Source organism: Solanum lycopersicum, chromosome 2 (genome assembly GCF_036512215.1).
Source record: "Solanum lycopersicum chromosome 2, SLM_r2.1".
In the NCBI taxonomy this organism is placed as follows: domain Eukaryota; kingdom Viridiplantae; phylum Streptophyta; class Magnoliopsida; order Solanales; family Solanaceae; genus Solanum; species Solanum lycopersicum.
In genome coordinates, this window is record NC_090801.1 from 69,295,790 (window position 1) to 69,313,464 (window position 17,675).

The 17,675-nt window shown below is 37.8% G+C and overlaps 1 protein-coding gene across 1 annotated transcript; it reads left to right on the top strand.

Moving 5' to 3' along the window:
* Positions 1–379: 379 nt before the first annotated feature.
* On the top strand, positions 380–16,879 carry LOC101249596 (probable starch synthase 4, chloroplastic/amyloplastic). Its single transcript, XM_069294424.1, is given in 19 exon segments — positions 380–635; positions 909–956; positions 1,056–1,080; positions 1,230–1,324; positions 1,326–1,411; positions 1,820–2,015; positions 2,490–2,624; positions 3,110–3,214; positions 3,435–3,533; positions 6,517–6,646; positions 7,590–7,640; positions 7,737–7,847; positions 8,180–8,289; positions 8,476–8,644; positions 9,195–9,281; positions 9,913–9,984; positions 10,092–10,235; positions 16,314–16,430; positions 16,618–16,879. Coding segments are annotated over 19 exon segments (2,013 nt in total). The 5' UTR covers positions 380–519; the 3' UTR covers positions 16,735–16,879.
* Positions 16,880–17,675: the final 796 nt, after the last annotated feature.

Here is a 17,675-nt window from a genome sequence, read left to right on the forward strand (position 1 = left end):
AGTTTAATAGTATATGCAAGAAATCTGTTTTTTTTTTTGTCTAGGAAAAAAGTTATGGAGGGTGTACTTCGTTTCTAATTTGTTTTTGAATTTTGAGAAGCTGTTTCTAACAGCGCATAGTTTGGTGTCAAATTGTCAAAACTGAGATGCAATGAACGTGAGCTAGACGATAGTTGGGAAGAGGGACTAAGCAAAGAAAGAGATTTACTCGAATGAGCTGAATAAGGAAGCCGAGAATGTTGGCCGCATTGTAAATTTTTTTCTATAACAAACCAATTTTAAATATCAGTCAAATTTAACCTAATTTAAATCGTTCCATGTGAAAGCTGAAATTTCGCAAGTGACGGTTATGGGGGGCGCTGTAAGCAGTTAAGGAGTGTTTGGGCATTTTGGAACTTTGGAGCAAAATCACGTGACAGTAGCAATCCTCCCACTTATCATAGCAAGCAATTCACGTCTCTCTCTGTCAGAGAGTCCGGGTCGTATTCGCTACTGTAACAACAAAACACAAACGGACAAATGATCACGGAGATGCTTTCCATTTCAACCATCGGCAAAGCTCCTCCTCCTCGGACCAACTTCTCTCCGTCTAATGGCAAACCTCCTCGAGCTTCCTGCTTCATTTGTTGCGTTAGGTAATACATTTTACTGCAATGGGTATGTTGTTGTAATACATTTGGCTCTCTTCTGATTCTATTTCCTTCTCTTAATTGTTGCTTGTTTAAGCGAAATTATGTATTCCTGAAAGTTTATAACAAAGAAATGTTTTTCTATCATGAAAATTGGAAAAAAATTGCTATTTTGTTAGCCCGTTAAATATTATTGCACCATATATTTATAGGATAACGTATAATTACTCCATTCCTTGTATGTTCTCGTATAGTTTTGATTTGTTCAACTTTTTGCAGGAAGAATGCAGAGAGTAATGGCTCATCTAGTGGACCATTGCAGTTGGAGTGAGCACGAATCCATCCTTCTCCCCTCTAACTTTTCTGTGTGACTCAAAGTTTATCCGTTCTACTGTAACTAAAATACTATATTGTTTTGCAACATAGGTTGGGAAACCAGAGTAGTGATGAGGTACTGTAGTGTTTTTCTTTCAGTTGCTTCAACCTTGCTTTACTACGTGTTTTCATCTACTGCAATATTTTCGTCTTTTTTTTTCTTATCATAGAAGCTCAACAGAGTAAGTTATTGTTGATGCACTTTGTCCATCCAAGTTTTCTTAGTACACGTGTAATACATCTTCTTATTTTGTTTTACTGAATGCCTTCTATCTAGATATCTTGTACTTGAACAAACAACGCATCTTGGCAATGGAAGAGCGATAGAGTAAAAAGAGAGAGACGTTCATTGCTCGATAGAATCGAGCAACTAGAGAGAATAAAGCTGATGTATACAAGAAAAGGTTGTGGTACTATTCTTGCATTCTTCTTGTATTATTTGCAGGATCTGTCATGAAGTTTCCTCAATGAAAAACACAATACCTTCATGTGAAAAGCAGCCACATGAACCCACTATAAGAGGGGCAATCTCATTCAACAGCAGCAATAACAACAACAGAAGACTAATGTCTGATAGTTTAAAACAGAATTTTTTAAATGCCATTTAGGATATATAAGTGATTCCTGTTACATGCGGAGGTTGTAGATATAATGGTTAGAGTCTTGGACTTGGTATGCATTTACTTATCCGGTTTCTTGTATTTTGGTATCTTCTCATTTTTTTTTTTAATTTTGATAATTCTTGGCACATGCTCCGGAGAGTTTGCATGTGGTGATAAAACCAAGAGCTCATTGTTGGTTTTTTCATGAAACAGATTTCTCAATCAGCGCTGAGTTACTACTAAGGATAGACTCTATGGTTCTTACCAGTTTGATTGGCAGCAAGGAGGCATCAGAGTTTAGAAGGCTGGTCATGGATTCAATAGATAGTATAGCTGATTATTTCTCACAGATAATGCATAAACAGGACACTGAGCTTCTGGTAGAGCTGCGTCACTTTCCCCAGGAAAAGTAGAAAGTAAGTTTACAACAATGTGTTGACTAATTTCGGAATGTATGACTTTAGAAGCAAAATTTTGGCAATAGTTTAATTGCTTCAGAAGTATTTATTTAACAATTGTCACCCAAATACTTGGTTGCTTGATTTTCTCTTTGGACTAATCATAGTTCTAGCGAACTATCTTTCTGAAAAATTCTTAATCATAAAGGTTAAACTAACCTGAAGGATATAACACAGATGGCACACAGGTGAATTGGAATTTCTCATCTGGTATATGGTTTGAATCAGCTTGTTTTGCTTTTAACAGCAATATACTGATAGTTTCCCTTTACCCCAGCCTTTTGTCTTCCCTCTATCCAATGTTGTCAGTTAGAAGTTTGCTATATACTGTAGGCCCCTAAGCTGTGGGCATTAGTAGTACTACATATTTATTACATTTGAGTTTTGTGGACTTCATCTGTTCTTCTGTTTTTACTGATGTTCAGGTCGGGAGACCACATAATCCACATTTGTACTGAAATGGCACCAGTGGCATCAGTTGGATCCTTGGCACCATATGTAACCGGATTATCTCGTGCCTTGCAAAGAAAGGGAAATCTGGTTGAGGTTATCTTACCCAAGTAATCAAGAATATTTTTGCCACTCTCATTTTTGGTTGGTTTTTGATGAAAGTTTGCACTTGTGGCTTCTTTATTTATGCTTTTCTGGAATTACCATCCCAAGAGGCGTTATAAGAAGCAATTTAGATTCAGATATAGATGAAAAGAGATTGGATGTGTACTCTATTTACAGGAACTAAAGCTCTATTTTGATCATCTTCTTTTCTAAAAAGCAAATTTAACCTGTTACATAAGTTACTAAAAAGGTGCTTCTGCTAAGTTCCAGTAGAACCACCACCTGTATTCATATAGGATCTCGTTACACCAATTTTCTAGACATATATTACTTTAACACTCATCAGCTTCTGTGAACTGTGTGTCTATGCCTAGGTGGTGTTCTTATTCATGTACCATTCTTATTGCCTGCTTCTTCTTCGTGTTTACTCTGTTTGAATCGATGAGACGTTCCAACGTAAGTATAAATTGGCTGAATAAATCTGATACAGGTATGCTAGCCTAAATTTAAATGAAGTTCTTGGATTACGAGAAGTTGAAGCGGAGTTCCATTCATACTTTAATGGTCAACTGCATGGAAACAGAATCTGGACTGGGTGAGTTTCTGGTTAGTGTGTTATAAATTCTAAAAAAGAAAGAAAAATATTTGATCTATTTACCTTTATGGGGTGAGGCTGGTGTCAGGAAACTGGACGAACATGAATATTATTTACAGTCCGGAAGTGATGAGTTGGTCTTTAAACCTGCATCACACTGTTTGTATCAAATTTTATCCTGACGCTAACAGCAGTAAACCTTGCATTCTTTGTTAAACAGGGTTGTCTGTGGCATTGGAGTGACTTTCGTAGAACCTCTCTACTATTCAGCATTTTTCGGCTGTGAGAACATATATGGCTACTCAAATGATTTTGAACGGTTTGTTAATTCTATTCAGATTACCTTGCAATTGAATGAAGTAGGAAAAGAATTTCATATATCTTATTGTCTACCCTTCTTAAACTTTTAGCTTCATAAATTCTTTTTATATCTTTCTAGTTATGTACTTTTCCCAATATTGTGGTAGCTGATCCCAACTGATTTTGGTTTAATGCATATTTGATTGATTGATTAATATGTACTGCTCTATTCTCTCCACAATACTACCATTTGATGCTCAACTATTCCCTTTTATTTCTTGCCTTTCTGTTTCTTCCTTTTTAGATACTGTAAAGGCGCTTATTTATGCATATCTTAGACTTAATATGTTCTTCTGTGTTGTCTTTATATCTGACTTGGGAAGTTTATTGTCTTTTTTGGAACACTCTTCTTGATATCAAATGTGAATAGAACTCGAAAGCTTCTTAGAATGCAGCCTTTCAGCTGGATTAGTTCATGATGTTGTTGGTCAACTCTTATTATAGTACTTATTTTGGTTAAAAGGTTGATTGACTCTAACTGGAAAGGACTTCAATAAACGACATACTCCAGGCAATAGTTGTTTGTTTTATATCTAATAATAATTTAAACACAACATTTCCAGCATTCTATAGTTTGCTTCAAATGCAGAGAGTTCCTCCTAATATGTTGTATGAATCTCGATTGGTTGCCTTTGCATCTTCTCCTGCTTTCCACTTGTATAAACCACACAGACTTGTAAAATAATTTTGAATGCATGTTGGACCAATGTTTAGAAGAATGGTTACACTATTCTTCGTTTACCTAAAGCTTGGCAGCGTGTTTACTGGAAGAGGGTAGGAATCAGTTTATCATGCTAAAAACTTGATTTATTTGCTGTACCTGCTTAGCTAACATTTATGAAATCTAAGAACTTCTCAAGGACAGTAACATTCGTACTGATAGTATGCACTGTCAAATGTGGTCAAGATCCAATGTGATATGTTAATGCTAAATAATTTTAGCTCTTTCTAAGTTGTAGCAATGGTAGAAAAAATGCTAGTATTCTGACTTGGGAAGTTTATTGTCTTTTTTGGAACACTCTTCTTGATATCAAATGTGAATAGAACTCGAAAGCTTCTTAGAATGCAGCCTTTCAGCTGGATTAGTTCATGATGTTGTTGGTCAACTCTTATTATAGTACTTATTTTGGTTAAAAGGTTGATTGACTCTAACTGGAAAGGACTTCAATAAACGACATACTCCAGGCAATAGTTGTTTGTTTTATATCTAATAATAATTTAAACACAACATTTCCAGCATTCTATAGTTTGCTTCAAATGCAGAGAGTTCCTCCTAATATGTTGTATGAATCTCGATTGGTTGCCTTTGCATCTTCTCCTGCTTTCCACTTGTATAAACCACACAGACTTGTAAAATAATTTTGAATGCATGTTGGACCAATGTTTAGAAGAATGGTTACACTATTCTTCGTTTACCTAAAGCTTGGCAGCGTGTTTACTGGAAGAGGGTAGGAATCAGTTTATCATGCTAAAAACTTGATTTATTTGCTGTACCTGCTTAGCTAACATTTATGAAATCTAAGAACTTCTCAAGGACAGTAACATTCGTACTGATAGTATGCACTGTCAAATGTGGTCAAGATCCAATGTGATATGTTAATGCTAAATAATTTTAGCTCTTTCTAAGTTGTAGCAATGGTAGAAAAAATGCTAGTATTCTGACTTGGGAAGTTTATTGTCTTTTTTGGAACACTCTTCTTGATATCAAATGTGAATAGAACTCGAAAGCTTCTTAGAATGCAGCCTTTCAGCTGGATTAGTTCATGATGTTGTTGGTCAACTCTTATTATAGTACTTATTTTGGTTAAAAGGTTGATTGACTCTAACTGGAAAGGACTTCAATAAACGACATACTCCAGGCAATAGTTGTTTGTTTTATATCTAATAATAATTTAAACACAACATTTCCAGCATTCTATAGTTTGCTTCAAATGCAGAGAGTTCCTCCTAATATGTTGTATGAATCTCGATTGGTTGCCTTTGCATCTTCTCCTGCTTTCCACTTGTATAAACCACACAGACTTGTAAAATAATTTTGAATGCATGTTGGACCAATGTTTAGAAGAATGGTTACACTATTCTTCGTTTACCTAAAGCTTGGCAGCGTGTTTACTGGAAGAGGGTAGGAATCAGTTTATCATGCTAAAAACTTGATTTATTTGCTGTACCTGCTTAGCTAACATTTATGAAATCTAAGAACTTCTCAAGGACAGTAACATTCGTACTGATAGTATGCACTGTCAAATGTGGTCAAGATCCAATGTGATATGTTAATGCTAAATAATTTTAGCTCTTTCTAAGTTGTAGCAATGGTAGAAAAAATGCTAGTATTCGTTTGTTGTTTAGAGCTGAAGTCTGGTAGAGAATGGCTTCTCTCTGCAAAGTTGTTAAATTTGCTGAACTTCTTTATATTTCTATCCCAAGCAAACTCCTGATTTCTTAAGCCTAGCTTTTGAATACTTCTCTTTGACTAGACTGGTGGATGTGTTTGGGTCGTATCACGATAAACTTAGATTAGATTAAACTATCTCTACTGAATTTCTCTTTATTCAACAAGATACAATTCCTGGGAAGTTGCTTAAATTGCTCTCCGACTTGAAGACCATGTTATTGAGGTTTAATTAATGTTTTGATGGTTGTTCCTTCAAGCATAGGCGTGTGTCCGTTGATCTGATAGTTTTATTAGAAAAAAACACCTACTGGGCAGTGTGTTTGTATACACCCCATCCCCTCCCTCTTTCCCACCCTCAATCTCTCTGCAATGCAGCCGGTCAACTGGTTGAAGAGGTTACTCTAAGTCACCTGTATTTGAGTGTTAGTGGTGGTTTGTGATCTATTCTTCCTGCACGGGCTTACATTTTCAGTGGTTTACTTTTAACCCTTCAGTTGTCAAGTAGTGACATGTATTTTCACAATTTCTTTGAATTATCATTTGATCACAGATTCACCTACTTCTCTCGTGTTTCATTGGATTATATAGTTAAAGCAGGAAAGCAGCCGGATGTGCTTCATATACACAACTGGGAAACATCTATTGTTGGTCCACTGTTTTGGGATGTTTTTGTAAATCAGGTTCACTACTTAGCATTTGCATTCAACTGCGATAAACTTCTTACTACATGTTCACCATTATTTGGATAGATCTAGTGTCACTATGTTTCTTTTCAATGTGGTGCCATTTGATTATATTTATTTATTTTTGATTAAGTAAATATCTTTTTCGTTAATGAAATGGGAAAACGTTAGAGGCTGTCAACTGGCATGCCTTGCTTCTGAAGCAAAGCTAAGAATCTTTGAAACCCAATCACCTTTTTTATCATGGTAACATTGCAGAATCTCAAGTCCCAAAGGATCTCTTCACTTTGTATCCTCTGAATCTGCTAAATTGTCAACTCCCTTTGGCATGATACTCTTTCGACAAGTTATCCCCACACCATGTCTCCAGAAACTAACTCTCTCGTATCCTGAATGATATGTTGTTTCTAAATTCTACCTATTCCTTCATGATACTCTCCACAATCACACCCATAAGGCACAGTGACATAATTTATTCTCCACTTCCTTCCATCACCCCTCTCTCAAAATTGTACCTCCACCTTAATTTTCCATAGCCACTTACTCAACGACGCTTTGTTATGGAAACTTAGATCCTTAACTCCAAGCCCTCCCCACCTTTTAGGAGATGTGCATTTGATTTCTTAGTTTCTTGCCAAATGTCCTCTTGGCCTTATTGTTCAATTGGGCCATTGACATGAAGAAACTACAGTGTTTTGCTGGTAATTTTGATGGGTCTGGTTATATATTTCTTCTGCGGTTGTAAACTAAAATTTGCTACTTAACATACAATGCAACTGAATTTTGTTTTTACATGGTTCGGGCGACTAGTCCTGCTTCCTCTCTATGATGCACCTTTTGTGGTATTTCTTAGGCAAAACTATGGTGTTTGATGTTTCTGTTAAAGTTTCCTTTCTCTACGCATCGTGAATGATGCGTTTTTTACTTCTCAAATGTACAGGGACTTGGAGGTACCAGAATAATGTTGACGTGTCAAAGCTTTGAGTCTCAGGCAAGATCCGGATTAAGCGATCATTACTGTTTTCTCTAAGAGTAGTTTCAAAATGCACCAAGCCTCTTGGCAATCTCTGAATGTCATCTGTATCAGTGTGTAGAGCAACCTGAAAAGTTGGCCCTATGTGGGCTTGATCCTTATGGATTACATTGTTCTGACCGTCTGCAAGATAACAACAACTCCCATCTTGTCAATGTTTTGAAGGTATTTGATGCTTTCTGACCTCTTGACTGTTTGCTCCCATTGGATACTTGACTGCACAGTAACTGGATGCCATTTTGTCACATAAGTGGAATATTTGTATTTCCGTTAGAAGGGATTCCTACTTCATATTTCACTTCACATGGTAATTGGAGAGAGTTTGAAAAGCAGGCAACGTGAACTCCCTCTCCACACATCTCATTTATATTTTCCCATAAATGGCTTTTTATGTCTTTTTTGCCTTATAGTTTCTTCATTCAATGGATTATCTCCAGACAAACTTGAGTTCTTTTGCCGTGCATCATGTAACATTTTACTCCTTTGTCTTTGTCCAGGCTGGAGTTGTATACTCCAACAATGTTATCATAATGTCATCCATGCAAACAAAAGGGCAGATAATTCATGCTAGGAGTCATGGTCTTGAGTCCACCTTAACCATACACAAGTATGTGCTCTTCAACATTTTACAATTAGGCTAGTATGGATTTCTGATTCTTTGGCAAGTTCTATTCTTTGCTAAAGGCTCCAGAGATGCTTTTGCTTGCTGCAACAGATTAGTAGTCTCTCAGGATTGTTTCTCCTCTGGTGTTTATGAAGCTGCTTTTCATTTGTTAATACAACTTGATTGTAGGGACAAGTTAGTAGTTGCTCCTCAAGGATTCAACAGTTCAGCTTGGGATCCCTCAGTAGATAAGTTTCTTCCACAAAACTATAGTGCAGATAATATGAAGGGGAAATCTGTCTGCAAAGTCTCGTTGCAGCAGCATTTGGGGTTGCAGGAGAAAGCATCCATTGTTCTTGTAGGTTTTACTCTAGTTGAAGATACACCTGCAAAAGTTTATAATCGAACACTATTAATGGGGATTTCTCAAAGATTATCTTTTCTTTTAGCTTCTTCTTTATGAAATTGTCTAGGTCTGTCTGCCTAACACTGATAAAGGAACAGAATATTTTATTGTATGAGTAAGTATCACTGAAGTTGGACAAAACGGTGTTCTTAATATAACTGGGTAAAATGTCTGCTTTGCTGCTGAATTTTATGTCTCTTTACTCTATTGGATGCCTTTTAGGAACTTCTAAAACCCAAATGTTCTCTCTGAACTATATGGTTCCTTTGGTAATTTTCCCTAGGTACTATTCCATGGAAGATTAGTGACATGTGATTTGATGTGCGCCTCTTTTGCTCTCTGTGAAATCCCTTATTGATCTTTGATTATAACTTGCTTCATTTTAAGACTTCCATCTGTTGTTGTGTGATTAGATGAGGACATCATCAGTGTTGTTCAAATTTAGTATTGCGTTCAGCTGATGTATCATTATATGTTTAGCTTATTAATGATGTATCTTCAGGTAGGATGCATCTTCTCAGACATCTTTAATATTGAACTGGAGAACCTCAAGACACTTATTTGGATGGCTTCTAGGAGAGGTGTTCAGGTTCATTCTTCTGAATAAGCTTGATGTGCTTTCCATAAGGAAAATAAATTCTAGTACTTCTTATTTTTGGTAGTACTTTTGGCTTTAGGATGATATTAAATGGAGAAACTGTAGGAAATATGGAAGGAAAATAATATCTTTAGAGAATACTCAAGTTTATTATTGGCTACTTAAGGCCACTTGAGATGATTACAATCATCAACTACATCACTATTTATACTACTCAAAATAGAAAACAAAAAGTCTTGCACAAATAACTAAATACATGTATCACAATTTACTAGATACATGTACTACGAAATTCTAAAGAGACTTCTTGAAAAACTAAGAGACAATTTCGGAAGACTAAACATTGATGCATTAATTCCAATAGAAACATGGTCATTTAGGATTCATATAGACGATCCCAATTTTTCTGGGACTGAGGGTAGTTGTTGTTGCTTTTCTCAAGTAAGTCATGGTTCTCACTTCTCTGTATGTCTTCTCTTGATGGCATAGCTTTGCTGATGATTTTTTCAGGTAGGTTTGCACTTCTATTTGGAAACTAATTAGTCTAAAAATTTGTATCTGTTATTTTGTCTTCCTTCTGAGTTTATTTAAACCAATGAGAATTTCAATTGATGATGTGCAGTTTGTCTTCATGAGCTCGGCTCAAACTCCTGGTTTGAATTCGGCATTGGAATATTTTGAGGAGGAATTCAAGGTAATTGCATCCCTTCATTTCTCAGAGCTCATGATTAACTTCAATTCAATGTATAATTACACAAGATTTCGCAGCTAAAATTATTGTTGAATCTTTCAATACCACAGGATGAAAATATGAGATTCCTTAACAAATATGATGAAACTTTAGCACATTTAGTACTTGCGGGATCTGACATCATGCTATGCCCTTCTTTTGATGATACAGTACTCCAAATACCAGTAAGTGGTCTCCGCAAAATTCTATCTTTTGTGGACTAATGTGGAAACATGAAACAACATGCTTTTTTAATTAAAGAAGCAAAAAATAGACTACCATGTATCTGGGGAGGGGGGGTGGGGGTTATGACTGATGCTGGACCCTATCTTCTTACTAAAGATTCAAAGGGGTACTGAAAGAGGGTCGATTTATTTTTCTCGCACACCACTCTAGGCAGTCTTACAGCGTCTGTAATACTTCAGCCTACTTACACCCACAGAATTGACTAAGTATAGAAATACTTAAACAGCAATGTCAAACAATAAACAGGCAGCGTTTACAGGACCAAGTCCCAACCTTTATTAATCGATAATTAATACAAAGGAAGGCTTCACAAATCAGTCTAAGGCTAGAAAACTCTCTGTCCTCTGCCTTAGACGAATTTCCACCTTAAATCAAAATTCTGCACAATGGCAGTTACAAGCGGTTACATGCGGCGGTTACACATGACACCTGTCCGACACATGTCAGCCCAGGGTTCAAAACTAACTTTCCAACAGCTATATTTCCAACAGATAAAATCTAATTCAAATTACATTCTTATCTACACGAAATACTAATATTCTAACACTTAGAATATTTCAGGCTTCATTCCAACACTTAGAATTATCCTGCCAGCTTCCAACACTTAGAATATTTTAGCTGTCTTCCACACTTAGTTTTATTTCAGCAATTTCGGGTGAACTGCCTTTGTCTTTGACCTTGCCAAGTCTTCACAGCCTTGCTTCATCAAGTCAACATGCTGTCTTGCCAACGCCCTTAGCCCGCACGTAAGCCATGCACGTTCAAGCTGCCTTGCCAACACCCAAGCACCTTGAACTTGTGTTGCACTGTTTTGCCATCATCCATGCCAAGACCAATGCCCAAGTCCTTGGCATGTCTGCACGTAGTTAGGTCAAGTAGATTGCGGGTCTAACAGACCACCCGCACCACTTGAACTCGATGTCCTCATCGAGACTGTTTTGAGATAGTCATCGATTTGAGCATCAAACTGCCATAGGTCTTTTGCTTTCTCCCAAACAGCATCTGCTGCACTCTTGCCTTTCCAATGAACCAAGAACTCAGTCTTAGTATTCTTCTTACTTGTGCCCAAAACCCGGTGATCAAGGATCTTCTCAATTTCAGCATCATACTGTGTAGGTACTGATGGAGGAGCCCTCTTTGATCTGTTCCTGTCCGGATCATCTTCATCTGCAAAGTAAGGTTTCAAGAAACTCACATGGAAGGTGGGGTGAATTTTCAACCTTTCTGGCAGCTTCAACCTATAAGCAACTTCGCCCACTCGTTTTACCACTTCGAATGGACCATCATACTTAGGTATCAAACCCCGATGTCTGGTCTTACTTACAATCTGTTTCCAGATTTGTGGGGTAAGTTTCAGCAACACCTTGTCACCCACATTGAACTCCACTGAGCGACGATGTTGGTCAGCATACTTCTTCATGCGCTGCTGAGCCTTGCGCAAGCTATCTTGTGCCTCAGATAACATTTCAAGTCTGTCCCTTGCAACTCTGTATGCTGCTGGACACTTTCCCTGATTTTTAGATTTAGCAACATCTAATGGCGTCATAGGCTGTTTGCCTAAGACGATTTCAAAAGGACTCATTTCTGTTGCAGACGACTTGTGCAGATTATAGCAAAACTGCGCAGTGTCTAACAATGCCACCCAATTCCGTTGACTTGCAGTCACATAGTGCCTCAAGTACTCTTCCAACAAATGATTAATTCTTTCCGTCTGTCCATCTGTTTGTGGGTGATTTACAGTAGAAAATTTTAATTCAGTTCCCATCATATTGAACAATGCTGTCCAAAATCTACCCGTGAACCTTGTGTCTCTATCACTCACAATGTCAGCCGGAACACCAAAGTATTTAACCACATGTTTATAGAATAACTCAGCAGCAACTTCAGATGAGCATAACTCAGGAGCAGCAATAAAAACAGAATATTTTGAAAACCTGTCAACTACCACCATGATAGATGCTTTGCCATCTACTTTAGGGAATCCAGAAATGAAATCCATGCTTACCGATAGCCATGGCCTTTCAGGAATAGGCAAAGGTTGCAGCAACCCTGCTTCCTTTTTACGTTCTGTCTTGTCAACTTGACAAACATGACAAGTCTTAACGTACGCCTCTATATCGTCTTCCATTTTCGGCCAAAAATACACACGAGACGGTAAGGCTAACATCCTTTCAACGCCTGGATGTCCAGCCCAAGCGGAGTCATGCGCTTCTTTCATCAAGTCTTTGCGCAACCCGCCCTGATTTGGCACAACGATTCTCCCCCCTTTAAAATAGAGCAGATCGTCCTCGATCCAATACCGTCTCATTGTGCCCTCCTGCACCTGACCCATCCATTTAACATATAACGAATCATTTGCAGCACACAATCTGATTCTATCATAGAAATCAGTTTCCAGTTTTGAAATTGAATATACTGCAACAAACACTTCTTTCCTACTCAGCGCATCAGCAACCTGGTTGTGTTTTCCTGGTTTATGTTCCCACATGAAATCATATTCTGCCAGGAATTCTCGCCACCGTGCTTGTTTAGGACTCAACTTTTTCTGTGTTTTGAAGAATGTATTTGCTACATTATCAGTTCTTACCACAAATCGAGTGCGTAAGAGATAGACTCTCCAAACCTGCAAACAGTGTACCACCGCAACCATTTCTTTCTCATGTGTTGAGTATCTTTGTTCAGCATCATTCAACTTTCTACTTTCGAAGGCTACTGGATGACCTTCCTGCACTAATACGCCACCAATCGCCTTGTCTGACGCATCAGTGTGTACTTCAAACGGTAACTCAAAATCAGGCAATTTGAGTATAGGTTCTGATGCAATAGCATTCTTTAAATTTTGAAATGCTTCTTCACACTGTTTGGACCAAACCCATTTTGCATCTTTCTTCAACAGATCTGTCAAAGACGCTGCCTTCTTTGAGTAACCAGCAATAAACTTTCGATAATAGTTAGCCAAGCCAAGAAACGACCTCAAATCCTTCACATGACGAGGTGCCTGCCAATCAACAATCCTGCACTTTCTTAGGATCCATTCGAACTTGGTTTTTACTAACAAGATGCCCCAAGAACTTTATCTCTTGTTGAGCAAATTCACACTTTTCCATCTTCACATAAAGTGTGTATTTTCTCAATTGAGACAGAACCAAACTTAGGTGATTAACATGTTCTTCCAACGTTCGACTATATATAACAATATCATCTAAGTAAACAACAACGAAGTCATCAAGATAGTCAAACAGTACATTGTTCATTAAATTGCAGAATGTTGCCGGGGCATTAGTCAGCCCAAACGGCATTACAAGGAATTCATAGGAACCATATCTAGTTACACATGTTGTTTTTGGTTCATCACCCTCTGCTATCCTAACCTGCCAATAGCCTGCCCTCAAATCAAGTTTTGTGAACCAGCATGCCTTGCTTAACCTGTCCATTAAATCTTGCACCAACGGAACCAGATATTTGTTCTTTATAGTTGCCTTATTCAGCGCCCGGTAGTCCACACACATTCTCATTGTTCCATCCTGTTTCTTTTGGAATAGAACAGGAGCACCATATGGAGCCTTAGACGGCTGAATCAATCCAGCATCTAGCAATTCATTCAATTGTTTGCGTAGTTCAACCAATTCTTTAGGAGCCATACGATAAGGAGCTTGTGCAGGGGCAACCGTACCAGGCAGCAACTCAATCTTGTGATCAATATCCCTCCTTGGTGGTAATTTCTTTGGTAATTCAGGTGGCATAACATCAGCATACTGTTTAAGTAATTCAGCGACACAATCAGGCACTTCCATCTTCACATCAGGTTTAATTTCGACCAAGGCAGCAAGTATGGTTTCATCACCCTTCTTCAGCCCTTTGTCGATCGACATAGCAGACAACAACATTTCCTTGTCTTTCTTCTTCGCAACTTTATTAATGTTTCCAAACGGATGAACACCCTTCAGAAAATCAGCATCACTTCCACTCATTACCATCACTCCATCTAAGTGAGGAAACGGAACAAACTGGTATTTTCTTAGGAAATCAATCCCAAGTATAATTTCAAAGTCTCCAAGCGGCATCACCATCAAATTATGTTTTCCCACCCAACTTCCAGTTGACATACACACACCATAAGCCATGCCCACAATGGCTTGTGCCTTAGCATTGACTGTCTTGACGTAGGAAGGGCTTTTAGACAACTTCAGCCCCAATTTTGTAGCAATCTTCACATCTACAAACGTGTGTATGGCCCCTGTATCAACCATTGCCATCACACATTGTTCCTTCACTTTCATTTCTATATGAATTAAGGAAGCATGAGGATTCGAAGTGCTAGAGATCTCTCCAACATTATTGATCCCCATAATGTGATTGAAGGACAATCCCAATGGATTTGCCATTGCAGCCACGATTTCTTCATTCTCCTCCCTTTGATTCACATTACCAGCAAGCAAAGCATTCACTTTTTCCCGGTTTGGACAAGATTTGGCCAAATGAGGACCACCACAAGTCCAACAGCCTTTAGAGTTTCCATCTTTACTCTTGGGTCTGTCTTTCCCATCCTTCATTTGTGCCTTTCCTTTATCGTTTGCATTCTCTTTACGACTATCCTTTCTCCATTCCCCTTTCTTTTCATTCTTTTTCTTATTTTTCGAAGTAGAAGGGACATCTGTCGAAGGACGAGTCGTCCGGAAATCTACCAACGAATCAGCAGCAGCAATTGCCCCAGGCAGATCTTTAACATTCTGCCTTCGTAGTTCGCTTGAGCCCAGCCTTGCATGCCCAAAATGAAATTGTGAAGTTTATCCTCATCAGACATATTTTGTATGTCTAACATCACAGAGGTAAATTCTTTTATATATTCCCTCACTGAACCCGTCTGCCTTAACCTTTTCAATTTATCCCTTGCAAGCCAAGATGCATTGCTAGGAAGAAATTGATCGCGCATTTCTTTTATAAGCTTATCCCATGTATCAATTCTAGGACGACCAGCACTTACGTCGTCTGCATTACGAGTCCTCCACCAAAGTTTCGCATCACCCGACAAGTACATTGTGGTAATGTTTAACTTATCAGCGTCCGACACCCTTGCAGCGGTAAAGTACTGTTCCATGTCCCATATGAAATTTTCAAGTTCTTTAGCACTCCTTGCGCCACTGAAGGCTTTAGGGTCTGGAATCTTAACCTTAGACGATTCAACACGAGTTGAACTCAACGCAGCCACAGCCCGACACAAAACGACGAGTTCTGCACGAAGGTTCTCATTTTCCTTCTGCAGTCCCTCCATTTTTTGTGTAGTTGTAGCACGAAAGTCCAAGATTTCAGTGATGTGGTTATCAATATTTTGTCGATATCCACCAATTTCTCCCTGAACTTTCTCAGCGTCCACTCTCAACTCAATGATTTGTGTGAATAAATCCACAAACGTAGGGTCTGCCAGGACATCTTCAGTAAACCCGACGAAGGATTCAATTTTTTGTGCCAACTCCCATAGTTCTGCGTTTTTCACCATTATTTAACCGTGCTCTGATACCAATTGAAAGAGGGTCGATTTATTTTTCTCGCACACCACTCTAGGCAGTCTTACAGCGTCTGTAATACTTCAGCCTACTTACACCCACAGAATTGACTAAGTATAGAAATACTTAAACAGCAATGTCAAACAATAAACAGGCAGCGTTTACAGGACCAAGTCCCAACCTTTATTAATCGATAATTAATACAAAGGAAGGCTTCACAAATCAGTCTAAGGCTAGAAAACTCTCTGTCCTCTGCCTTAGACGAATTTCCACCTTAAATCAAAATTTTGCACAATGGCAGTTACAAGCGGTTACATGCGGCGGTTACACATGACACCTGTCCGACACATGTCAGCCCAGGGTTCAAAACTAACTTTCCAACAGCTATATTTCCAACAGATAGAATCTAATTCAAATTACATTCTTATCTACACGAAATACTAATATTCTAACACTTAGAATATTTCAGGCTTCATTCCAACACTTAGAATAATCCTGCCAGCTTCCAACACTTAGAATATTTTAGCTGTCTTCCACACTTAGTTTTATTTCAGCAATTTCGGGCACTTTGTGGATGGTGATGTTGAGGGCACCGAATTCTCTCGTTATATCAAAGATACCTTCTCCAATATGCCCCTAAACCAAGCAATTGATGAACTTGTAAGTAGTTGAGTCTTGTGAAAGTCTTTCTAGCCTCTCCACCCCTTCCTTTTGGACCCGAAAGAACCTAATAAGTATGAGAAACATTACTGATCTTTCTCAGCTATCTTCTTCTGGTAAGTATACTTTCTTCCCGAAGAAGAGCAGATCTTTTTCATTTTGCTTTTATGTCATGTTATTACATAAGAACAACCCATCAAAATGGGACAAGAAGATCCTCGATGCCATGATAAAGGATTTTTCGTGGGATGCAGAGTGCTGCGACATTCATATCTCTGCATATACAGCGATAAAAAACTTGTAAAGTAGATTTTCTTTACATATTTCACGTATTCATCTCTCTGTCCATGCCGTAGGGTGCCTAGTACATATAGTCTAGAGGATGATTTTTGTTAACTTAATAAAAAATGGACTAAAATGCGTTTTCTTTCAATGTTTTAGTCAATAGGACGGACACAGGGCATTGCCAATTCTAAACGAATAATTGATTTTTCTTTCTTGGTGAATAATTGATATGAAAAAGTACATCTGAAAAACCTTGTTTTATTTTAAAATCTCTTTGACCTGATACCCATCCCCTGTCCCCCCCATTGCTGCTAGCAATAAATCATTTTGCGTCTTTATTTCTACATAAAATATGCCTTTTTACTGTTGCTAACCATTTCGAGTTTCAGCACTGATAGTCTGATACTGAGGTTGGTGGACTGAAATAAATAAATCTTGCAGGCCCAACATTGAAAGCTACATATAGCAGTGTCGTCAACGTTGAAATTATTATACCCTAACTAACCATCCACCAAAAGGTTATGTCCTTTTCTCCATTTTAAACATCTAAGATAAGAGCAGTCAGTCTCATGCACCATCAAATTCACTTCTTGGTTTCGAGTTTGTTAGATTTATCGAGGCGCTCTAATTTCACTATTTGTGTTTCAATTTTTTTTGTCATAATTTAATTTGAAAGGAAAGAAATATTTTTTTAAAAAAAAAATATGTAGACCTAAAACATATCATAACATTTTTGTGGCATATCAATATTTTAGTGACATTTGCATGACTAAAAGAAAGCTTTGTAAGAGGAAATTTATTTCCAAAATAGAGGGGTATGCCATTTTCTTGGCTTGAACTAATAAGAAAATTGTGTTAGACAAATTGAAACACAAAAAGTTATAATATGACAGGTTTATGATTTAAAGATTGTGGTTGTTGTGCTCTCTATATTTTATATATTGTATTACTCTAGATCGT